General features: G+C 39.8%; 2 protein-coding genes across 5 annotated transcripts in view; one reads left to right on the top strand and one right to left on the bottom strand.

The window, feature by feature from the left end:
- Positions 1-1,244: 1,244 nt before the first annotated feature.
- On the top strand, positions 1,245-14,139 carry ngly2 (N-glycanase 2). Of its 3 annotated transcripts, none has more exons than XM_085292571.1 (13): positions 1,245-1,890; positions 4,758-4,897; positions 5,077-5,252; positions 6,966-7,126; positions 7,258-7,398; positions 8,705-8,826; positions 9,832-10,000; positions 10,261-10,406; positions 10,712-10,836; positions 11,177-11,303; positions 11,623-11,756; positions 12,741-12,862; positions 13,012-14,139. In XM_085292571.1, exons 1-13 carry the CDS (start codon positions 1,463-1,465, stop codon positions 13,025-13,027), a joined length of 2,007 nt encoding a protein of 668 aa, XP_085148697.1. In that variant the 5' UTR covers positions 1,245-1,462; the 3' UTR covers positions 13,028-14,139. The 3 variants fall into 3 exon arrangements, with proteins under 3 accessions (XP_085148697.1, XP_085148700.1, XP_085148699.1); XM_085292574.1 differs by having other exon boundaries at positions 1,246-1,890; positions 12,741-12,913; XM_085292573.1 differs by lacking the exon at positions 13,012-14,139 and having other exon boundaries at positions 1,246-1,890; positions 12,741-12,954.
- Positions 13,985-25,093, bottom strand: part of col28a1b (collagen, type XXVIII, alpha 1b) — a 25,468-nt gene continuing 14,359 nt past the window's right edge. For both annotated transcript variants that reach the window (XM_085292567.1, XM_085292566.1), the window contains exons 20-36: positions 24,507-24,578; positions 24,342-24,410; positions 24,157-24,228; positions 23,406-23,474; positions 22,825-22,893; positions 22,679-22,747; positions 22,515-22,583; positions 21,914-21,982; positions 21,765-21,833; positions 21,219-21,287; positions 20,885-20,965; positions 20,686-20,721; positions 20,023-20,059; positions 19,344-19,898; positions 18,540-18,724; positions 17,657-17,942; positions 13,985-14,621 (exon numbers count right to left, since the gene is read on the bottom strand). In XM_085292567.1, the coding sequence (XP_085148693.1) occupies positions 14,449-14,621; positions 17,657-17,942; positions 18,540-18,724; positions 19,344-19,898; positions 20,023-20,059; positions 20,686-20,721; positions 20,885-20,965; positions 21,219-21,287; positions 21,765-21,833; positions 21,914-21,982; positions 22,515-22,583; positions 22,679-22,747; positions 22,825-22,893; positions 23,406-23,474; positions 24,157-24,228; positions 24,342-24,410; positions 24,507-24,578 (2,049 nt within the window). In that variant the 3' untranslated portion in view covers positions 13,985-14,448. The remainder of the gene's footprint in view (positions 14,622-17,656; positions 17,943-18,539; positions 18,725-19,343; positions 19,899-20,022; positions 20,060-20,685; positions 20,722-20,884; positions 20,966-21,218; positions 21,288-21,764; positions 21,834-21,913; positions 21,983-22,514; positions 22,584-22,678; positions 22,748-22,824; positions 22,894-23,405; positions 23,475-24,156; positions 24,229-24,341; positions 24,411-24,506; positions 24,579-25,093) is intronic.

Here is a 25,093-nt window from a genome sequence, read left to right as displayed (position 1 = left end):
ACACTGGCTAAAATGCTTATCAGACTACGCTATATGATATAATTGGAACATCTTCACAGCACATGGAAAATCGTTAAATTAACAGTAAAAGAGTCAAAAACTGGTTACGGACAAAAAGTGTGTGATCATGTATGAGTTGTATAGTTTTAATGTTTTATTTGGGAACAGAATGGTGTGAATGTGTAAGTTTGGTGATGGAGTTTTTATTATGAATGAATGATGAATTTTTATGAATTATTATGTCTATTTTTTATGCTTAAGGACAACAGATGGAAATTAGCCCTTGGCTATAATCTGGTATGTTTACATTCATGTAATTTTTAGTTTTACATTTATGTTCATTAACATGCACTGTCCTAAATAAAATAAATAAATAAAGATTAAAGGACTCTGATTTGTGCATTTAGCAGCTTATTGTTGCTGTATGTAACCACCACTTTTTTATAATCTATTTTTATTTGGTTTTGTACTTCCTTTTACATCTTAATTTCTCAATATGTAACCTCAAATTTGACATGATTGTGATATGGTGAAGCTCTCTGAGACATGCCTTAGTTTTTGTATTAGCAGATGTGCAAGAAAATGTCCTGATGAATGAGTTACGGTTATATAAAGAGCTACATTATACTTGTACTTTACATTGTTTACTTTATATCGATAAAACTGAATAGTTTTCTTAATAATAGCAACCAATATATGTTGTAATGGCATACTCTAGTTCTCGAATTGGCTCTTGTGTCGGATAACCTTTTAAATATTTTTATTGAGATAAAAGAATACGATTCAGTTTAATTACGTTTTATTTATACAGCACCCATTCATAACAACAGTCACCTGCACGGTGCTTTATATTATTAGGTAAAGACCCTACAATAATACAAGGAAATTCCCCCGATAAGCAAGCACTTGGCAACAGTAGGAAGAAAAAAAAATGTCCCTTTTAACAGGATGAACCCTTCGGCAGAACCAGGCACAAGGAGCAACAGCTATCTACCACAACTGGGGGGGGGGTAAATCAGGGGTCTTAAAACATTTCTCTGAAATAGGTCAGGTCATCATCAAATCTCGCGAGATGTTGAAAATTTATTTCTGCTAGTCGTTTTGCAGCTATTGTCTCCTATTGTTTTGCTATTGTTTTCCGCCTCAACTAAGCGTTTTATCACGACAGATTTAATTATTTTGACGACCAATCAAATTCTCTGTTTCAGATCATTTTCCGTTAAAAGTACCGTTTGCGCTTTCCCAGACCTGTGTCCCTGCAGGGCTGCCGTAGACAGCGGCTCGGCCCGCCTCCAGCTCAAATGTTTGGATGTCATGATTAGGTGGAAGGAGGAAATCACAGGTCGTCTGGGGACAGCTAAAAAAGACTCTGACCCTTTAAGTTTAAGTTAACTTTTGGCGAAGTGATGTCCGACCTCGGTTGTTCGTGGTGAGTTCACGGGCACTAGCTTACACCGGGAACATGGCTTTGTTGCGTTCAAAGTCTGCGCTGTTGTGGTTCCTGATTGTTGTGGCAGCTCATATCGCTGAAACAGGAGGGAGACCGAGGCGCCAGGTGTTGCTGACCGAAGGTGACAGCACGGTGAGTTTGAGATCTCGGCAACCTCCCGCAGGGCCGGAGCCCGGTGACCCGGCGGACGCGTTCAAAGTACCAACTCTGGATGGGGAGTTTTCCTTCCAGCCCGACGCTTTGAGGGGACCTCTGGTGATCCACGCCTTCACCAACAACTCAGGGTTTCTGGAGTGCCTTTGGAGCTCAGAGTCTTCGCTAAAAAGTCTCGTGGAGGAACTTCCGAATAGCACACAAGTGCTCTTCCTATCCCTGGACGACTCTGTGGTCAATGATGTTCTCTGGATGCGGGAGCAGGTGCTGCGGGCCGCCGCCCACAGGTGAGCGTGAAGGACTCATCCTCGCTGTAAGGCAGACGAATTGGGTTCCAGTGGTGATAGAAAACAGATGTTTAATAGCACTTGGCAATGCATACCTGCACTGAGTAAAACATACTCAGTGTCAATACAATTATATTAAATTAATTAATATTCTGAAGCTGTTTATGCAAAATTTTTCTGTTGTGGGTGGTGGAGTTACCTATGCTCACTTTACATACGCACAGTCTAGTTTTGAAGCACAAGGCTAAACTTCGCTTTTCTGTCAAATGTTAGATATGGACAGGGATTCAGAACATGCAACCTCCACTAGAGGCTAAAAGCTAAACGTGAAAATGGAACAGAAAAAAGGCTTAAAAGAACAGCTGTACACATCTGGAAATATTTCAGCACACCCACTTTTAAATGGAATCACAACATCACTACAGAAATGACATGCAAAGCACTGCACAGATAGTGAAGAGGATGATGGATCGGGTAATAAAACAACACAACAGAACACAAATATCAGCAGGAGCAACAAAGCAAATGTGGTGCATATTATGACTGACAAATATAAATCATTTAAAGTGCTTGAAAGTTCACTTGGGGATAAATTTCTGTCAATTTTAATATTTTTGCAGGTTGGTTAAATCTTTGGCTTCAGCAACTTGAAGTGGCAAAAGACCTACTGTGAAACACTAAGTCAGATGCAAAATTAATAATAATAATAATAATAATAATAATAATAATAATAATGGATTGGATTGAATAAGTTGTAGAACGACCTTTAGCAGTAGGAACTTTGAAGTAATGGTTCTGTGTGTGACTTTCAGCCTCTGTCCCTGTTGGGGGGTAAATGTTGGCCCACTCGTCTTCAGTTCACTGAGGCCTGTGAGCATTAAATTATGCACAGCTCTCTTAAGGTCCCTCCACAGCATTTCAGTCAGATTGAGGTCTGTACTTTGAGTGGGCGCTAATACCTGCTGATGATCATGTTCATTTGAATAGTAGAACCTGTACTTAGTATTTTCACGTGACTGCATAGAGTTGGAGTTGCTGGTTTTATTTAAAGACAGTTTGAGAGCTTCAGATGCAAAATTAATAATAATAATAATAGATTGGATTTATATAGCGCTTTTCAAGGCACCCAAAGCGCTTTACAATGCCACTATTCATTCACTCTCACATTCATACACTGGTGGAGGCAGCTACAGTTGTAGCCACAGCTGCCCTGGGGCAGACTGACAGAAGTGAGGCTGCCATATCGTGCCATCGGCCCCTCTGGCCAATACCAGTAGGCAAGTAGGGTAAAGTGTCTTGCCCAAGGACACAACGACCAGGACAGAGCGCCCAGGGATCGAACCAGCGACCTTCTGGTTACAGATGCGATTCCCAACCCCCTGAGCCACGGTCGCCCGTTAAAAATTAAACAGTTTTAACAACAAAAAACCTGCAGACTTGTGAAATGTGACTTCTTTTCTGCTCTGGTTCAAATTCCATAAAGCTTTGAGACCCACTTGTTTCCTCTCTAATGCATTCCCATCCATAAGTTAATTTTGTCTGTAAACTATAAAATTTCAGTTTATATAACTGGAAATTTACCTTTTTCTATTTGAACGTGAAACACACAGGGCCTTCCAAAAGATCATAAAATATAGATTTCATACGATGGATAATTTTAGCACTTTCATCATTTATTTCAACTCTGTGCTGTGAAACAGTTTTGACATTAAAAAGTTTCTTGGAAGATTAAATGAGCAGAGTATACTTCCTTTTTTTTTAAACTTGCACAGGAGGCTGATATTTTATTTTACAGTTTTCAGGAACATTAATCCTCAAAGCTGTAAAATAATCGGTTATGTGAAACAGGAACCATCTTAATAATAGTGACAACATACTGTACCAAACACAGGAAACTGCACTGGGAAAAAAGGGAAGCGCAGCAGAAGTAAAAAGTACCTAGAACTCCTTAGTCTATTGGAAAACATGATGTTTTTATTTAAATCTCAATGTTTTATTAACATGAGCAAGATCCCAAATGTCACTGCCAGAGTGACATTTATTGTATTAACCATTTTCTTGGGTTGTTTAGAGTTAACCTATGAAGGATTTTTCTTACTTTCAAATATGTGCACTTAAAATGGTGGATGCTTGCATTAAATATGGCCATCAAAAGCTTCAGACACATCTAAGTGCTTTGTGTTGGACAGTTTTTCTTGGTTCTGTATGATGTCACAGGGGATATCCCTGTCTGTGAGTTGTTTGGTACCGTGCTGCAAGAGTTGAGGCTCGAGTGTGAAATTTATGGTTTTCAAGGTTTTTATCATTATTTTGTTTATCTTTTTTATCGTTAACTCAGTTTCCCTGGGTCTTTTCCTGTGTGTTATGAATAAATCTTCTTTTTTCTTTTTTTTTTGCTACCAGTACTGGTGTTATTTTGTTGTATTTATCCGCCACACCTTAAAGGCTGGTCTGTGAAAATATTGTCTGACATAAATGGTAAATGGCCTGTATTTGTTTAGCGCTTTACTAGTCCCTAAAGACCCCAAAGTGCTTTACACATTCAGTCACACACACATTCACACACTGGTGATAAACCGGTCTGTGGTGCAAAAAAGTTTGGGGACCGCTGATCTAAGACACAGAAACCACAACCACCTGATGCTCCGATCTTCTGCTTTTGAAGTGCAGCCAATCAGAAGGCATGTGACTAAAATGGCTTTTTTTTTTTTTTTTTTCCCCCCCCCTAAGTTAGCAGATGAACTGTATGAAATAAATTGATTATTTTGAAGTCCAAGAGTTTAAACTTGGAGCTGAAAATAAGGTTTTATGGTTCTTCCTGAGTTAATATAACCATCCGTGCGCTTGCCTCTTTTACGTTTCTGCAGTAAAAAGGAGGTTCTGTCCAGGCTGCACTTCTCTCCGGTGCCCGTCTTTGCTCTGGGTAACTGGATCCCCAGAGTGCTTTACTACTGGAGCTGCATGGGACACGGCTGTGGTCTTTCCCAGGCTGCTTTCATCTCAGAGGGTAAGACAGTGCATGGAATCAGACTCTGCAACTGATTTTTCTCTTGACCTGCCTGATTTTTAGAGGAGTGAAGTCAGAAGGTTAATTTCAGGTCTGTTTATTAATAGATATTAATATTTAGAATGCAGAGGAATGTTGAGAGGAATCATTTATTTGTAATTCTTGGCTCCCCCCTGCAGAGTGGAAGATGCCTGTGATCATTAAAAGACTAGATGCCAGATATGACTGGCTCATGGCACGCTGGGGCTCAAAGTCCTATACAGTGATTGATGCTGGAGATGGGTGTGAAACCTTCCCCTCGGTGGCAGGTGCTGTGGCCTGGGTGTCTGAAGGCAACTGTTCTTTCTTCACTAAGGTCTGTTAGTGTCAAATTGAATGAATGTTTTCGCTTCCAGTTTGTTGACTTCTGTGGTGACGTGCTTGAAGTTCAGTGAAATTAAATCGAACTGGGAGGATCCGGAGACTTAAAAGGCTTTTTTTTTTTTTTTTTTTTTTTTTTCCTTGACATTTAAAGCTTGACTACATAAACACATCAGATCTCAATGGAAAAAACAAACATGCTGGATATCTATACAGATGTGGGCTGGGTAATGTGTTAGGGATGAAGGTATGCTATATCATTTGATGGAAGTAAAAATGATCAACCTACAAAGGACAGAATTGAAAGGCAACTCAAAAATCAATGAAAAAAATAATGAAACGATGGAGGAGAAACCACAAGTCTACATGCTGAGAGGCTGAAAACAATAATTCTTGGTTTTTATTTGACTTTTATTTCTTAATAATTTGGGAACTTTTGGCTGGTGAGGCCAACACTTCCTGGTCTCCGGTGTAGCTGATGGACATCAAAGCTGTACACTGACCCCCCACGTGGGCGACCGTGGCTCAGGGGGTTGGGAAGCATATCTGTAACTGGAAGGTCGCCAATTCGATCCCCAGGCTCTCTGTCCTGGTCGTTGTGTCCTTGGGCAAGACACTTTACCCTACCGCCTACTGGTGTTGGCAAGAGGGGCCGATGGCGCGATATGGCAGCCTTGCTTCTGTTAGCCTGCCCCAGGGCAGCTGTGGCTACAACTGTAGCTGCCTCCACCAGTGTGTGAATGTGAGAGTGAATGAATAGTGGCATTGTAAAGCGCTTTGGGTGCCTTGAAAAGCGCTATATAAATCCAATCCATTATTATTATTATTATTATTATTATTATTATTATTATTATTATTATTATTATTATTATCATCATTATCATCTGTTTGAATGAGGAGAAAAATATATAAATGTCATGATTTAAAAAAACAAAAACTAAATCATTGGCAGACTGTACTGATAGTTTTGGGTTTGCATTTCAGCAAATCCAATCCCTCATTTGCTCTCTACACAGACTGTTTACCCACATGTAGTCAAAGCCTGCTCAAACATGATTGGCCAATAGCACTCGGACCACTAGTGGAACCAGAAAGCTTCCAGTATCAAAAGTTTTGCCCCTTGCTGACAGATTCATAGGCAGATATGTCTTTATTGAGATTATTAAAGTTTTAAATTTAGATATATTTTTTAAAACCTTTATTGGAGACTTTTCCCCCAAAAGACATGCACCCGTGAGCCACTGTGCTGCAGATTGCTCAACTTATCAATGGGGATTTGTTTTTCACAGCATATATCAAAGTGTGGGATGGACACTGTGGATAGTTGGTTTTATGAAGTCTGCTGATGGTTCTCAGTCAAATCACTCTTCCCCTTGTTATATGACTCTAAGGAGTTAGGCACAGAGAAATCAGGAAGCTAAGACCACAGACATTTCTGGTGAAAAATAAAAATGTTCCATTTGTTTAATGTTGTGTTTTTTTTTTTTTGTTTTTTTGTTTTTTTTTTCTCTTCTTCAAATCTATGTGACACAAACCTTTACCATAAATGTCAAGTTCAGCAGTTTTCAGCATTGTAGCCTCAAATTCTTCCCTGTTTCCTTTCTTTTATAGACCAAACTATGAATGCATTAATTACATAAGCATAGACATTAATTATTAATATTGAGGTCTGTAACAGTTTCATCCTCTCTGATTTGTTTTCCTTCAGGTTCAGAGCATGGCCAAGTCCAATGCCTCCGGTGTCCTCGTCTATACCCTCCCTGGAAATCCACTCCAGGATATGAACTGTGTTGGGGATGAGTGTTTCTCGCTGCTCAGCATCCCAGCTGCCATGGTGCATCAGGACCCTGCGGTCGCTCAGACGCTCCGGTAAGATCGGCTCACCTGCAGGATTAAAAGCCTCCTGATGTTGATGCTTCACATTCACGTACAAGGACTAACTGTTCTTCTAAAAGGTCACAGTAATGGTTTTTGTTTTGATGTTCCGATTTGTTGTTCAGGTTTGGAAAGCTGGTCAATGTGTCGTTCCAGAACACCCCGTCCCCAAATTTCTTCATCAGCATTGACAAACAGGGGTTGCTGGCTGAGATGGGCTGGTTCCTCTACCCCACGTTCAGCTTTGTTAACTGGCAGGCCCAGTGGTAAGTACATGAAGGTTACTGGAAGATTACGGTTTATAATGTAACAAGAGGACACTAGAAGCTTTATTCCAGTGTTTTAACTGGAATTTAACTAATTATTAGATTTCACAGATGGAATCTGAATCCAACTTTTTTTGTTTTAATTGAGTAGCACTTTGATTTTAGGATTAATATACATATGATCAATACCAGGCCTTCTTCAGAGACGGTTATAATAGAAGTTCCACTGAGTAATTTATTTTATGCCTTTTTTCTGTCTCAAGTTTCTAGTCTTTAGTTCTAATAACAATAAGAGGTTAGTTATGTAGAATGAAAAACCTACATGCTAATTGAAGTTTTGATCAATTTCTTTAGAACTGCAAGATGGAACATTTGGTCTTGTAGCTTTCTTCTTCCTTGTGTTGAATGCAGCCACTTTACGTCGGCTGCTTTGGTTACATTGGTTATATTGTCCCACAGGGGGAAATCAGTTTAGCAGCAATAAGAATAAACAAAACAATGATTAAAAAGCCACAAGACATGCCATTAAGTAAACGGGTTGCAGTAGGGATAAAAGCAACCTGGATTGTTTTGGTCTTCCTTGCAGGTACTCCAAAACGATGGCCAGAGGGCAACAAGTCAATTGTTACAACCATAAAGCGAGCCTTCCTCAGCACATGCTCGTTATACATGGCCAAAAGCCTGTCTTGCCAACGCTCTGAGATTTTGCTGGCAGTTTTTACCAAAAGTCCCAAAACTATTCTTGTTCTTCAGAGTCATGTTACCAAAACAAGCAGCAATACAGAGAGAAATAACAGATTCAATAAAACTTCTGTAAATCAAGGAGAACATTTCAGATGAGACATTAAAAGATCTAATCATCTTTAAGAAGAGCAGTCTTTGCTGAACTTTTTTGGTAGTGGCATCAGCACGAGGCTCAAAACACAGTTTGAGGTCAAGAACAACCCCTAAATACTTGTAACTCTCCACAATCTCAATATCAGCAGCTGTAATGATGGTAGGTGATGAGCTATAAGAAGACTTCCTAAAATCAATGCCCATGGCCTTTCTCACCCCCCACAAAAGACAGGACATGTGACACCTCTAAAGGATGAAACTTATAGTAAATTTTTATGTTGTTTTGTATTTGGGGTTTTTTTTTTTTTTTTTTTTTAAACTGCTGTATCTTATGCATAATGAACCTCAAAATAGATATTTTGGTTATGGCATTTGATGTAGTTTGTAGTCACCAGTACAAGGTCTCCATGGATGCACTGTTTTGTTTTGGTTTTTTGTCATTAATCAGTTACTTTTGCTTCGTCTCCAGGTTTGATTTCTTTGCTGATCTGCAGACTAAACTCCAGAATCCTGCAAAAGTTGTTTCTGTCTTTGATAAAGTCCAAATGCAAGGGGACAAAGGAGCCGTGGCCACAGTCGACCTGTCTATAGGTAAGTTTATCAAAACAACTGTTAATTACATAATCAGGTTAATTGTGATAGAAAAGTTGTTCATATAATGCTGCTGTAATAGACTGATTTTTATCTGTGAAAGCATTACGCTTTAATCAGATTCATGTGACAGAAAAGAAATATCAGATATTGTTAAAATAAAACTGATCATTTTGCGGCTAAAAGACCATCTGGATCCGGTCTTTTATCAGTTCCCAGAGTCAGAACCAGACACGGAGAAGCTGCATTCAGCTTTTATGCTCCTTATATCTGGAACAAACTCCCAGAAAGCCTCAGATCAGCTGAAACACTCAGTTTATTTAAATCCAGGTTGAAGACTCACCTGTTCTCAGCTGCATTTGAATAAAGCACCAAATCCACACTTTAAGCTTAAATTTCAAAACTTACATTTAACTACTGATTTTATCTACTGTTCTGATTTTATCTGTTTTGATTTTATATACTGTTTTGTTTGTTTGTTTGTTTGTTAATTAGTTAGTTAGTTTATTTGCTTGTTTTAATCAATTTTAAATCATGCTTTTTATTTGTTCTTGTTTCTAATGTCTCTGTAAAGCACTTTGAATCACCTTGTTGTTGAATTGTGCTATACAAATAAACTTGCCTTGCCTATCATGACTCTTTACACCCCAAACCAATGTTGGATATTCACCTTAACTTCAAATATGAACATTTTTCATTGTCCTGGTGGCAGGGACTGGGAGCAGCCCCTCTGTGGGCTTCTCAACTCTGGAGTTTCAAATGATTTTTTTTTTTTTTAAAATTTTATTTATTTTAATTTTTTCTTTTTAAAGAGCAGTTTTTGGCATCTTGACTGCAAAAATTATATACACAGAGTGACTTAACATCCTACTGGAATAGGTGAATGGTCGACTCTCGGCAGCAGGAACATTGACATATAAGAAAGATGGAAAATGTATGATTTTTCTTTTTTTTCTTTTTTCTTTTAATTTTAATTTTTTTTTTTAAAAAGTACTTTGTCCACAGACTTGTTGGACTTTGACATGTTGGAGCTTGATGCATCGCTGTCATGTCCGGGCAAGAGAGACTCGTCATGCGCTCAGTGGGATCACACTGTGCAGCTTTTTGTCTGCTGCGACCGCACGAGTCCGTACTGCAACATGGAGCTGGGTCGATGGATCACTGCCTTCCGCAGGTACAAAGCTCGTGGGAAGCACTGATAGCACAGCTATGACCGTCAGTCTGCCCCAGGGCAGCTGTGGCTACAGCTGTAGTTTGCCTCCACCAGTGTGTGAATGTGAGAGTGAATGAATAGTGGAATTGTAAAGCGCTTTGAGGGCCCCGAAAAGCGCTATATAAATGCAACCTATTATTATTATTATTATTATTATTATTGTCATTATTATTATCATTATTATTAGTTTGTGCAATATGATTTTTGTCTTATTTTACCAGAGGTATCGGGCGCTGGCTGACGGATGTGTCCCCTCTGATCCCCCTGCTGGACAGCAATAAATGCACCTTCACTATGAAGACCGTGCCTTGGGCGATGCCTTGGATTGTTTCCCTCAATCTGAGGTTCAGTGGCACCAATCAGACAGGTGAATAACACAGATGATGCAATCAAACTGCAGCAGGAAGCTTGTTACATTTTACAACCAGGTCATGAGTGTGTGCGCTGAGCACAAATTGGCACTACTGAGGAAATCTTTCTCATGCAAACAAACCAGGATATGATCTTAAAATGTATGTTTAAACCACTTGGATGCTAAAGCATATTCAAAATATATCATTAATAATCAATTAAACGCATAAAAAATCAGGATTATTAAAGCTCCATAATTTGTAAATCTAGAGGAAGATGTTGCGTCAGATTTTTTTTGTTTGGTTTTTTTCTCTGTCACAGGAAACTTTGTGGAGAGCTTTCATCCCTTTAAAGTGATGTCACTGTACGATGGAGGAACCTTTGACAAAAATTACAACAAGAGGTACCAGCCAATCAAATTCACTGTCCCAGCGTCCACCAAAAAGGTATCGGATATGATGTTAACAACAAAATGTCAAAGCCTGTTTCTAAAAGATGGACGTAACTTCCAGCTGCATTCTTTGCAATGGCCACCAGGGGTCAGGCTGGATAGAAGTTTATGGAGAAAATAACCCTACTGCTAACTTAATTTATGAGCTAAACAGTTATTCAAGAAAAACGCCATGAAGTCGATGGTGAAAACGCAGCTTAAGGCTTCAATGTAATATATCTTCAGAGTCCTTAAGGTTGAAGTCACGATGGCTACGTCCATCTTTTACATACAGTCTTTGCTAGTTGTTTACAGCTGTCTGTGGAGGATCACATTGGCTGCATGTCTGTTTTCAGGTGGAGCTGTACGCTGTCATCACAGGACACGGCAGCGACGAGAACGGCTGCGGAGAATTTTGTGTCACCTCCCACCATTTCGTGATCAACGCTGCTTATAACAACACCCACGTATTTGATTCTGCAGGTGAGGAAAAGATGCTTTCTGCATGACTGCTAAAGATTTTAGATGTTATAGTTATCAGTGGTCTGAGTCCTCAGGACAAGTTTAATTTTGTCCTGCCATCCAAATTTAAAAATACTAGATCGATACTCTATCCACAAAAATGAATTTGAAATCCTCAAACTGTACATTTCTTTTTAATTTTAAAAAATATTCTGCTGATGAACTAACCTACAAATGTACCTGAGGATTGTTTATCAAGGTGCTTGTTAAAGCCTTAAAAATAAACTGGTCGGTGCAAATTGGAAATCAAACGCTTTTAATGTCATGTTGGGACCATTAGGAACGGCTCTGGGCTGTGCAATGCGCGTCAAAGAGGGCGCTGTACCGAACGAACACGGCACATGGCTGTACGGCCGTGGAGGCTGGTGTGATGGACTACAGGTGAATCCGTGGAGGGTTGACGTCACCAAACAGGTTGGTTCTTCTCCACCAAGTTTCTCATTTCATCCCTTAAATATTTATGAAATGCCAGACTTAAAGCTCCTCTTAATATGAAACCCACAACAAAACCGTCCTAAAATGTTATTCAGCCACAGTAAGCAGACTACTGGCAATCGAGCCATGCTTTATAGCTTTTTAACACAACAGAACTGTTGCTTTAAAAAAGTTTGAGAATTTCATGTTTCTTAAGGACAGATGTGGCAATAATAGATCTTATACGCTTTTGCGTGAGCTTTTTTTCTAGTGGTGTCCACAATAACAAAGAGAAATCAAAACTGTCTAAAAGCTGGAGAGTCTTCAAAACGGATGCACAGCTGCACTAGGCTGAATATTCTGTTATGCTCATTTCCAGCTCAATGTTGACATTACTGGCCTCTGATAGAGAAGCTTTGCATGACTGACAGTTCAAAATAATCCTAGTCTTATTCTTGGCCTTGATGCAGTCCCTCTGTCTGAAATCGTTCTAGCTCTCGTCTCCATTCCTTTTAGCTGACTGTCTTCTGATTGGCTTCCACGTGTTGACAGAAGAATTGAATCCAGATGGGTGGGGCCCATGAACATATAAGGGATATCCCCTTTATGACATCAAACAGACTCAAGAGTAGGAAAAAAGTAAAAGTACAATCAGTTTGCTGTAAGAAGGACACAATGTGAAATCTGCCAGTGGGAATTCATCACTGCGTCGCTTACACACTTACACAGTGCTTTCTCTAAGGGCTTCTCTTCTTCAGTAGTTTTATAAGAACCTCAAATTGAAGTCATGCTGAGGAGAAGCACTTGATTTGAAGTTGTACCCATTAGAATAAAGGAGCACTTTATTATTCTCGAGTGAGTTATTGACCCCAAAGACTCCTGATCTAATCGAGTAAATCCTGACTAGTCTCTGAGACTGAACCTCACGTCATTTCATTAGACTGGTTTTATTAATACTGTGCGGCTCTCTTCCTGTCCCGACAGCTCAACATGAGCAGGTCTGAATCCAACACTGTCGTCTACTTTGGCTTGTTCAACGGACGGGATCCAAACCCAGCGCAGCAGCCAGGATACATCATCATGACCTCTTCCCTCGTCTTCTACAAGTGATCCCGCTCTTTTTAAAAACTCTCCTGTGAATTTCGATCTGAATGAATGTACAGTCAGTTTAACGATTAAAATGTTTTTTAAAAATTTTTTCCACCGCTTTTGTTCACTGATTCCTTTGCTTTTTCTCCCATTTAATTAACTTTAGCACGATACGGTTCTGACGGCAGCAGTGATGCAAAATAATACCTGCCACCCTCGCCCAGCAAAACCAGCCATTTACATTTCTCTGGAGACGTTACCCCAAAGTCAACAAGAAGACGCCTTACAGCTAAATGGGCACTCCATATGATTTTTTTTTTTTTTTTTTTTTTTTTTGTCTCAAGCTGAAGATGCATTGTTCTGAGAGCAGCCTCTCCTCCGTAATTACATGTAATCATGTCCAATTTGAAACTTTGGCTTGAAGCAAGTGTCTCGCGCTGAGTCATCTTCCAATTGTGCTTCTTATGGGAGGTGAATGCTCTCAACTTCAGCAACAGAACATCTGCTTCTTGTCGGTGTTTTTGTTATTTTCGTTTTGGATCTTGTTTAGCAAGATCTGGGGAAATTGTCGGCAGAGTAATTAGCTGCTGCAGCTCAGAGCTTAATGAGTCCCTCTTTAACGGGTGGGTACGGTCAAATGTTTGGAAGGTAAAACGGTTTTAATATACTTGGTTCTCTATGTTACACACAATAGATTTAAAATTAAACAAATGTCACAAAAGACTCAAGTGTAATTAGATTTTATTAAAATTTATTATTTTTAAAACTTCATGAAGGAAGTCTGACACACATGCTGCTTTGGCCACTCCTCGCTTTTTTAATTTATCACTTGCATTATTTCATTATGATTACTTTACTACTTGTGCATTCATGGCTTCAGCTTACAAGTGGAAATTTCAAACAAAGAATCGCCCAGAGATGAGTTTAATTTATGAGGTATACCCACACCTGTGTTGTCAGTTATCTTTGATCCCATGAAAATGGGCTGATTTTAAGAAAGGTTCCAGTTCCCCAGCACTTAAGTCTCTTTGTTTAACATCTAAAGCTAAATAATCTAAAAATACACCAAGCATTTTTTAGAAGCATTATTTGTTTGTTTTTGTTTGTATTTGGAGAGGGGGGAAAAATCATGTCTATTCAGCACAAACCTTAAACTAAGAGCCTTGGATGAAACTTGGATGCTCATGATTAAAAGGTACACTTTTATTTGATCTTTTAATGACATTATAAGTATTAAAAATAAACGTACACATAAAAAGTATCATTAAAAAACATTGCATTATAAAAAAGTTACATTTTCTTGTTCGTAAAGAAGTTAGTGGTATTTTAACAGAGCTCTGAAGTGACATAAAAATTGTTTCCTCTTTTTCTTTGTTTTAAGACAAATACCACAAATAAGTAGTCCACTACATTTAAAACCTAAAACTCAGTTTGATTTAATGATGCTTTCTAACATTAGCTGCTTATCTATCCGTGTCAAAGTAACTACAAGAGTACTCACTTACTGAAGTGAACTTTCTGGTAAATCTCACATCAATTTGAATCAAAATCTTTTCTAAGCATTTCATATGTGTGTGTGTGTGTGACTGCAGGCATGTGCGTGTCAGGCCTTGACACAGGCTTCTTTGCAGCTCTTCTCAGTATCAAACTTGTTGTCATTCCCTAAGCAGCCTCCAAACCAGAACTGAGCACAGGAATTCGCCGTGGGATCGTAGTACCACTTCACCACATATTCCCGACACGGCCCTGGATCCAGGGTCTGGGTGCAGCGCTCGGCTAGAGACCACAAAAAATAGTGTTATCAGAGACGACACCTGTGCTAGCAGCCCTGTGGGGACTCTTATTCTTTTGCTGTGTTCAGTTACTGGTAAATATGTTTTCTTTTTTTGTTTAATGGGACAAGGACAGAGGGGCAAAATAAAGCATTGAAACATGGTTTAAAGTTTCCTGTATTGTAATATATTAAGCACTCTGCAGAACTAAGGACATCTGGGAGAGAAACTGAAAATGGCACTAGAATCAAAATGTGGGACCTAACAGTTTCTAATAGATCAACAATGTGACTTTCATGGTGTAGACAGAGGAATTACATTAGAGGATTGCTTTGATCCTCTGATGACCATCAATGTTTGTAGCAAGGTTTACACCAATCCAAATAAAAGCTGCTGGACAACACTGACCAATATTTCTGGCCCTACAAGGCAGTTCAATTCTTACAAGATTCATGAGATCATGATTATGAGAGAATCCTTCAGTGTTCTGTTTGAAAGTGGTATTTAGGGTTGATTCCAGTCATGTTTTGCTGCCTAAATCATCCAGTTGACTGAGTGATACCTATCCCTATATTATCACATTTTGTGACAGCTGTTTGAAACAGCAACCTTTTTAAAGCAATTTAAAAGCTTAATTTTACTGCTCTGAAGCATCAGAGCAGTAAGAAGAATGCAGGTGTTTACAGCGTTTGTACAGAAATGTCTTTGAAAAATAAGATATGAATCCTATAGTTTCAAATGCATGTTTAAAATTGTGTGACAGTTCTTGCTCAGAGCCACTGATGGATATTCTCCAGCAGGGGGCGGCTCTTTTAGATAGAGAAAAAAAAACAAAAAACATTTTTGCTTCCCTTGATCTGCAAGTTCCTGATGACTTAAGGCCTCACTCTAATTGTTTACCCAGTAAATTCCAATTGGATTAAAATGCTAATTTTGTAAATAATTAGTATTTTAAATTAAATCCCTGTAATAGTTAGAAATGATGACAAAGCGGGGCATGCTTTAGCGTGGGCCGTACTTGTAATTAACCAGTTCTTCAGTTCCAGTAAGCATTTGCTTTTGATCTCTGATAACGATTACCAAGAGGTCAAGAGCAAAAATACTCGGCTCAAAGATTTACAATCTCATTAACCAATGGGTGAAGTCACTGTGGCCATGTCCAGCCTTTACAGTGGCTTGCAAAAGTATTCGGCCCCCTTGAACGTTTCCACATTTTGTCACATTACAGCCACAAACATGAATCAATGTTATTGGAATTCCACGTGAAGGACCAAAACAAAGTGGTGTACACGTGAGAAGTGGAACGAAAATCATACATGATTCCAAACATTTTTTACAAATAAATAACTGAAAAGTGGGGCGTGCGTAATTATTCAGCCCCCTGAGTCGATACCTTGTAGAACCACCTTTTGCTGCCAATCTTTTAGGGTATGTCTCTACCAGCTTTGCACATCTAGAGACTGAAATCTTTGCCCATTCTTCTTTGCAAAACAGCTCCAGCTCAGTCAGATTAGATGGGCAGCGTTTGTGAACAGCAGTTTTCAGATCTTGCCACAGATTCTCGATTGGATTTCGATCTGGACTTTGACTGGGCCATTCTAACACATGGATATGTTTTGTTTTAAGCCATTCCATTGTTGCCCTGGCTTTATGTTTAGGGTCGTTGTCCTGCTGGAAGGTGAACCTCCGCCCCAGTCTCAAGTCTTTTGCAGACTGCAAGAGGTTTTCTTCCAAGATTGCCCTGTATTTGGCTCCATCCATCTTCCCATCAACTCTGACCAGCTTCCCTGTCCCTGCTGAAGAGAAGCACCCCCAGAGCATGATGCTGCCACCACCATATTTGACAGTGGGGATGGTGTGTTCAGAGTGATGTGCAGTGTTAGTTTTCTTCCACACATAGCGTTTTGCATTTTGGCCAAAAAGTTCCATTTTGGTCTCATCTGACCAGAGCACCTTCTTCCACATGTTTGCTGTGTCCCCCACATGGCTTGTGGCAAACTGCAAACGGGACTTCTTATGGTTTTCTGTTAACAATGGCTTTCTTCTTGCCACTCTTCCATAAAGGCCAACTTTGTGCAGTGCACGACTAATAGTTGTCCTATGGACAGATTCCCCCACCTGAGCTGTAGATCTCTGCAGCTCGTCCAGTTCCATACTCCTTCCATTTCTGAATGATAGCTTGAACAGTGCTCCGTGGGATGTTCAAGGCTTGGGAAATCTTTTTGTAGCCTAAGCCTGCTTTAAATTTCTCAATAACTTTATCCCTGACCTGTCTGGTGTGTTCTTTGGACTTCATGGTGTTGTTGCTCCCAATATTCTCTTAGACAACCTCTGAGGCATCACAGAGCAGCTGTATTTTTACTGACATTAGATTACACACAGGTGCACTCTATTTAGTCATTAGCACTCATCAGGCATGTCTATGGGCAACTGACTGCACTCAGACCAAAGGGGGCTGAATAATTACGCACACCCCACTTTTCAGTTATTTATTTGTTAAAAATGTTTGGAATCATGTATGATTTTCGTTCCACTTCTCACGTGTGCACCACTTTGTGTTGGTCTTTCACGTGGAATTCCAATAAAATTGATTCATGTTTGTGGCTGTAATGTGACAAAATGTGGGAAAGTTCAAGGGGGCCGAATACTTTTGCAAGCCACTGTATATTCACTGTATGTCTGAAAGCTTGTTTGTTGGATTAACATGAGTAACGCTTATTTGATTTCTTGCCAACAGATCCAGGAGATTTACTGGTTCCAGGAAACCTTGAAGTGATGATGAGATTCCAGGAAGTCAGATCTCCCAACTCAGAAATAGTGCATCAGATAAAGTCATAGACTGAACTCAAAAGACATCTGTCTTCTCATCAAAACAGGAACAAACCTTACATGTAGGCTGACTTTAGGATAAAAATGATTAGAATTTGTAAAAATACATTAGCTACTACTTAGATGCACAGAAGAGGCTTTATCTATCATTTTAGGGGACACCTTTATTTCTCCATCTTACAGTCTCTGCTGCAGACTGTCAGCAGTTACCTGATAGGAAGTTGTCAGAGGACAGCAGGGGCGGAGTTGGTACCGGTGGTATCTTCTCCTCAGGCGGAGTCTTCAGAGTAGGACCAGCTGGCCCGATGGCTCCGGTCATCACCACATCGTGTGTGGGGTTGTTCACATCAAACTGTGGGAGGAACTCTGTTACCGGCCTGAAGGGCTCCCTGTCGAAGAACGGAAGCCTCTGAGTTTCTAAGGTGGTCCTACTGTTCATCGTCGGCCTCTTTCTAGAGGTGGACTCACCGTCAGGGTGTGAACCAGGAGGGCCGGGCTGAAACAGGCACAGAAAAATATTTTAATGTTTAGTTTATCTTACTGTAGAGAGGTACAGAGGTCACCAGGCGACACCTGAGCTAGTCATAGTCACTGAGTGAAATCTGTGGGAAGTGGTGCAGAGCTTCAGAGCAGCTGAAGACAACAGATTTACACAAGAGCTCAGAGATTTACATACATTTTACTAAGAGTCTTTAACTTTGAGGGAAACAATCACCAGCCATTTGAGTTATTTAAGAATGTGGTCCACATTTTGTTTTGCTTTTTTAATTTTGATATAAATATTAACAGAAGAAAATATTTTAGGGTCTTTAGGCAGTTATTCGTAACTCATTGATGACCCCAAGAGGAATGTTTTAAGCACTGTGGTGCTTTCAGCTTGAGCATGTTGGCATATTTAGACAAATGGCAACATTTGCTGAGTTTTTGAATTGGTAAATGTTTTGATATTTCACCTGAATAAAGAAAAATCTGACCTGCTGTTGGCGCTAGAGAAAAAGTCACCAAACTGTGAAGATGATTTTAGTGTCCTTTCGATATTGCAACAGAGTCTGAGCGCACAGAACAAAGTTTAAAAAAACCAGCACGTTTTCACCATTTTCTGGACTCTCCTGAAGTCTCCTGTGAAAGTGGGAGTGTCCGTGTCTGTCCTGTATGGCGGTTCTCGAGCGTTGCTGGAGACTTCTGGGATTCCTGGAGGAAGCCCCGAGCTCGGGATGGAGCTGAACAAGTGTCTCTCTCCGTTTTCACAGATATGACTCAAAAGTTTTTTCTCCAGAGCTGCAAACACCAGAAGACAAATGGACAGTTCTACTCTGCATTTAACAACACAGCAGTTTTTCTGAGGGAGTATTTCTGAACCAAAGCACACAAATACAAGACGTTCCCCAGTTTCAGGTTCATCATATTTACTTTCATGTTCAGGTGCAGATTGAGGATATGCTAGAAAACAGGAAAATGAGACATCTGTGCCCGCTTCACTTCTTTATAATGATAAATGTTCAGTCTCGCTTAACAAGCAGCGTTTCAGATGCCAAAAACATGTTAGTATTGTGTGGAAAATTAAACTCATGAATCTCTGGATAAGACGCATGACTTATCCAAACTCCAATACGAAAGAAAACTATTTATATTTTTTAAGTTTGCTTGGTTTTGAATTGATTGCAGTTTTTCTTACGGGAATTGGTTTGCCTTGTTTATTGGTTTTCTGCGTTGGTTGTGCTCTCCTTGTGTTAGAATCAAGTAGGATCACAGCTGCAGGTTTTCAGTTGGTTAAAGTAAAATGGTTCTTTCTAAATCCACTTTATTGTATTATACTAGGCTTTTTACTTAGCATTTTTTGCTGCATTTCAGTCAGACAAAACTATCAGATCATAAAGCCTGTGTCAAGGCCAGTCACCTGCAAGTGTTGCGAATTCATCGATCAGGTACAAGTGATCACTGTCGGGGTCAGTGGCCATGAAGTTGAGCTCCTTCTTGAACTCTTTGTACAGTGGATCGCTTTTGTTCACCACTCCGATCACGAACATCTCAATGTTGCTTCTCTGGGCTTCTGTCACGGCGCTCTCCAGACTGACCGAGTCCCTCTTATCGGCCTGTCCGTCGGTGATGATGATCGACACCTTCCTCACACCTGGCCGGGCTGCCTTGAACACCTGGTTGGCCTGTTGGATGGCACTGCCTGTGAATGTGCCCTCGCCCAGGTAGGTCATGGAATGCACAGCAGACTTGATCTCATCGAGGCTGGCTTCCTGTCTGAGGCTGACCACCACCATGTTTATGTGGCTGTAGAGGACCACGCCAACACGAGTGATGTCCCGGCTGACCGAGGTGTGGTCGATCAGGGCGTTCACAAAGTCTTTGATCACGTTGAAGTTTTCCGGGCCGACGCTCTCTGAGCTGTCGATCACAAAGACGAGCTCCAAGGGTGTCTGGCGGCACGTCAGTGCACAACCTGATGACATGGAGCAAAAACACGACCAGAGGAGCAAATAAAGGTTAATGACTAAAGAGGAAACTAATCCTTGGTGACTGATTTAAGGAAAACTAAGATTCACAAACTTAATTTTGTGACTTACTGCAGATGGATTTTACTATTTTGATGATTTCATCCCTCTGTGAAAGAGAGTACAATATTTTAGAGGTGGTTCAACACATTTTTTTATTTGTCTTTTTAACATATGTTATTGGTTAAGTTAGGGACCCTATTATACATTTCCATAACATCTAACATGCACTGTTACTGTTGTGGATGCTGATGTTAAATATGGCAACACAAACAAATAATATCTGTGAGTGTCAAGCTCAGGTTTTTAACTCTGAGTTTCATGCCTTTTTTTCTAAACCCTGGATATGTATGATGTGAGAAAGAGCAGATGTCCTTAAGTGTCAACTCAGTCACAGAAGCCACACCCACCTGTTACTTAAATCTCCGCATGCGGAGAAAAACTCAATAATTTCTGAAGACACAGTCGATGCATCAATGACAACAGACATGACATTATGTTAAATACAGCATAAAATGAGCTGGCAGGAGGTGGGTTACAAAGTGGTTTGCAGATCTGCAGCAACAGCACGCAGGCTAAAAAACCTTAAATAGTGTCCCTATATAAGATTATACAGTTGGCTGTCTAGACGATTATCAGCAAACCATTAGCTCATGTGGGTAGTACCAGCGTCTAATGAAAAAATAATCTGAGATTTAATTGGTTTAGAGCTATTTTAAGTGTACTCATACTTACTGTAAGTCCAGGTTCCCCCTTCTGTCCTGTTTTGCCCTGTCATTTAAAACAAGTCATTATTTAGGAAAACACTATAGCATTTTCTGACTTAAATTGTTCTGTTAACCTACAGTTACAGAATGACTTCTTAATTCATCAAGACTTTCTTCAGAGAAGGAAATAAAAGTTAGTATTATGTCTGGCAAAAATATATCAGTACCAGAGGTCCGATGATGCCCGGCTCTCCAGGTTCCCCTCTGTCTCCCTTATTGCCTTTCTCACCTCTGAACCCTCGGTCCCCCTGCAGGAGGAAAAGAACACTAATTTTTTCAGTGTATAAATGACAAAGTAAAGCCGTTATAGCAAACGATGTCCCATCATTCATATATCGGCCAGAATCGCATTTTTCTGCCCAACATGATCTTTTGCATTCATTGTTGCTTCTGTATGTTTGAGGTGATGACACTGCATAGATTATCTTTCACCTTTATTTGAGTGCTGACTTTAGTTTACATAATAATTCCTCACTTCCCACATTGCGAACATCAAGGTACCTTATCACCCTGCAGACCTTGTCCTGGAGGACCTCTGGGGCCGGGCATCCCCTGAAATCCAGACTCGCCCTGTAAACATTCAGCAGAGTTCATGTTGTCACTCATCCCTGTGTGACCTTTCAGACCTTTATGGTTAATGTTAGTGAGATAATGATATCTAAATTTATGGCAACAATTGTTTCCATACCTGTCTCTAAAAAACTGCATAGATCCACTGAAAAACTTACTGACCCTATCAGATCTTCATTCAAAACAACTCCAGTGTGCTTCTCTTGCTGCTAATGACCACAGCATAAAAGGAGGGAATGTAGGTTCATATGTCTTAGCTAAAATCCAACCAAACCTGTTAGAAAACTCATTATTTAGTTTGCGAGACTCAATGGAAACACAGCAATTCTTTTATCACTGTGTTACCAGAGTGTAGCAAACATGAATTCCCTAAATCAGAATCTTTATTATCTTCATTATTACTTAAAATGTACTTATAGAAACATTCAATAATTCAGCTGCAAGTGAATAAATGTGAGTGACAGGTGACAATGGTACCTTTTGTCCTTGTAACCCTTCTCCAGGTAACCCCTGTGGACCAGGTGGTCCAATTTGGCCAGCTGAACCCTGCAGGAAAAGAAAACTTTATATCTACTTAAGACAACAAAAATACAACAAAATCCATTGTTTTCTACATTTCTGATTACCTTTGGACCAGGTAACCCGATTCCTGGTGGCCCAGCAGGTCCAGGAGGCCCAGGCAAGCCTCTTTCTCCCTGAACGTAAGTTATTAAATATTTATTGATACTTGCAATAATGATAATAGCTTTATTTGTGCATCAGTTTTTAGAACGCACAGTTACAAAATGCTTCATTTAAGTGTACATGCCTACAGACAGACATGCAGTCTTGCATTCTTGCAAACAACATACAGATTTTCAAAAATAAAAGGAAAAATGCAATAATTAAAACTATTATTAATTGCACAAATAAAACTGTTTAAAACCAAAATCATCACAGCAACAAAAGGAAAGTCAGAAAAAGTCGTTATTTGTATTTTTTATCAAACAAGAAAGCAGAAGCTTTTGGATAATAGGTCAGATAAAAGGTAAGACTTCAATTCAACTTTATTTATATAGCACCAAATCACAACAGCAGTTGCCTCAAGGTGCTTTGAAGAGTAAACAGGGGAACTGTTTATTCCTTTTCAAAATCTGACTATCTAAATTATCTATTTAAATGTTCCTAAGAGGTGAAGAGAACTACTCCATAATAATAATTTTTAAAAAAGCCAGTATTTTTACTTACCTTTGTTCCAGGTAAACCAATCCCATCTGGTCCAGTCTCTCCCATCAGGCCAGGAGGCCCGGGAAGTCCCTAAGAATATTTTTTTCAATTGACATTGAAACCTGAGTGTGATTACTTGGAGTCTTGTGCTGATAAAAGAGGCTGTAATCTGGTTTGATACTCACTGGGGGGCCAGTGAAACCTTCTCCTTTTAGTCCAGGTGGCCCAAGGGGGCCCTGTGGCCCTCTGTCACCCTACAAACCAAAACTTAATTGTACTCACATACTTTACTGGGGAGGATAACTGAAGAGTAAACCGGAAGTGAACTGACCTTGGATCCAGGTGAACCAATTCCTGGGTCTCCCACAGCTCCGGGTGGACCTTGTGGACCTGGTTCTCCCTGACAAAACCCAGAAGTAAAGCTGTTACTTTCAACATTATGCACTCCACACTGTATATAAATGCCACTTGTTTTGCACATATTCAACTCTGTATATTTTATATATTTTATTATTATTATTATTATTATTATTATTATTATTATTATTTATTTTATTTTTTTTTACTATTTAATTTGTAAAAATGTGTATACACACACACACACACACACACACACACACACACACACACACACACGTAGGAAAATATTTAGTATACACATCCAGAAATGCATACACTATTATATATTGTACATATATTTATTAGTTTCAGGTTGGCCATTCTTGTATTTTGCTCGTTTGTGTTGTTGTGTTTGCACATCTCTGTTGCTTGTGGGGCTCGCACACAAGAATTTCACTCGCATGTGCTGTGCCAGTGTGCCTGCACATGTGATGTGACAATAAAAGTGATTTGATTTGATTTGATACTATTACTGAAAGTCACACCAACTTTAGTTATGCAGCCTTGATTTACCTTGGCCCCCGCTATACCCCTGCCAGTAAGTCCAGCTGGACCTGGTAGCCCCATAATTCCTGGTTGCCCCTGGAGGAGAAAGCACTTATTAGAAAGATAACGGTACACAAAGCCATTTAAAAATAATTCCCTGAATGCATGATAATATCTAATCATGGCCTTTTTTTAGAACCTGACGGATACCATGGTATCAGTCATACACTTTAACAGAACAATTTCAAATTTTGTAAATTTTTTAATACATTTTTATATTTTCTCTCTTTCCTCACTGCTTGCACCCTGGATGGGCCGGTAACACGTCCAGATGCAACCTATACCTCGTACATGTTCCAGGCACCCCTACCACTCTGAAGTTGTACAAAATAGATGGCTGGAAGGAGGGACGGATGTGCTGTTTGTGTAACTGTAGCAGCAGATTTCTGTTTTTTTTTGGGGGGGGGGTTCCATTTAAGAATTTACTAGTTCACTAATTAACCTTCTGGTTTGCAGGTAGGTCCATGTTGGAAATAAGGTGCTTCTTAAAGCCTGTTTTTGTTTTTTCTGAGTTTGGACCAACATTTAAAGCATGTGCATTTTATGTAGCAACAATATTACTTTGACTTGATGTACACTCAGTAATCCAAAAACAACTCCAAATAACATCATCAGTGTGAGTGAAATGCTTCTCTCAGTCTCCAGATATCACTTTGACTGCTGTGTAAAATTATTATGACATTTTTTTCTAAAATGCTTCTGGTAAACACACACATACCTTTGGGCCCATTGGCCCCACAGGACCGACTGCACCTTGCTGGCCTCTGGACCCCCGGTCCCCTTTGTCTCCCTGTCAGAATAACACAAAACAACCTGTAAACAATCTTCTGGATTGTGGCTAAGTGCTTATAACCTCTAGAACAAAATATGGAGATCTGATCTGAAACACAGACACACTGTTACCTTCTCTCCTGGGACACCTTTGCCAGGAGCCCCATCAGCTCCCCGGGGCCCCGGTAACCCAAGGTCCCCCTGATCAGTAAATGACACAGTGGACAGACAGACTGGTAAAATGTATTTAAAGTACATTTAACAAGCAGAAAACTGACTGACATCAGGCTTCATTACCTTTGGTCCTGGGATTCCATCTTCTCCTGGCTGACCAGGTATACCTGATAACCCCTCAGCTCCAGGGTCACCCTGAAACAGCAAAATGACACAAAAGAGTCCCAGAGGGGTTGAAACTATGCAAATACAATCAGCTACATTAAGAAGATGAATATCTGCGTTATGTTGTCTTTAATTAAGAAGCTATGGCTAGGAGGCAGTTAGCTTGGGTTAGCATGAAGGCTGGAAGCAGGATTGGTGGCTAACCTACAGTTGTCCAAATGAAATAAAATGCATCTTCCAGTTCATAAAATATTGCTCTAACTTTGCAGTAATACCACTTAAAGTTAATTGAGGAATATCTAGAAGAAATTGCTGCTATGGTGGCACCCTATTACATCACCACACTCAAATTTTCGTTGAGCTCTTTAGAAAGACCCCATTCTTTCAGATGTTTGTAAAAACAGGCTGCATATCTAAGTGCTTGTACACTTGTGTCAAGGGGACTGAAAACACAAAAGGTGTGGCCAAAGATTCATATTAAGTATTATATGTGGATTTGTGGTCAGTTTTTCTTAATATTACTCTGACTACAGGAAGTAACAGCA

The sequence above is a fragment of the Mchenga conophoros genome, linkage group LG11 (genome assembly GCF_057382185.1).
Source record: "Mchenga conophoros isolate Kocher_MC1m ecotype Shallow Benthic linkage group LG11, M_conophoros_male_GT1.1, whole genome shotgun sequence".
In the NCBI taxonomy this organism is placed as follows: Eukaryota; Metazoa; Chordata; class Actinopteri; order Cichliformes; family Cichlidae; genus Mchenga; species Mchenga conophoros.
This window is presented reverse-complemented; position numbering and strand designations above follow the sequence as displayed.

Excerpts from the sequence above, each read along its gene's own strand:
- ngly2 (XM_085292571.1), top strand. The coding sequence starts at position 1,463 with ATGGCTTTGTTGCGTTCAAAGTCTGCGCTGTTGTGGTTCCTGATTGTT. Across the intron at positions 10,407-10,711 it reads CAGTGGCACCAATCAGACAG|GAAACTTTGTGGAGAGCTTT; the intron begins GTGAATAACACA and ends TCTCTGTCACAG. Across the intron at positions 10,837-11,176 it reads TCCCAGCGTCCACCAAAAAG|GTGGAGCTGTACGCTGTCAT; the intron begins GTATCGGATATG and ends GTCTGTTTTCAG.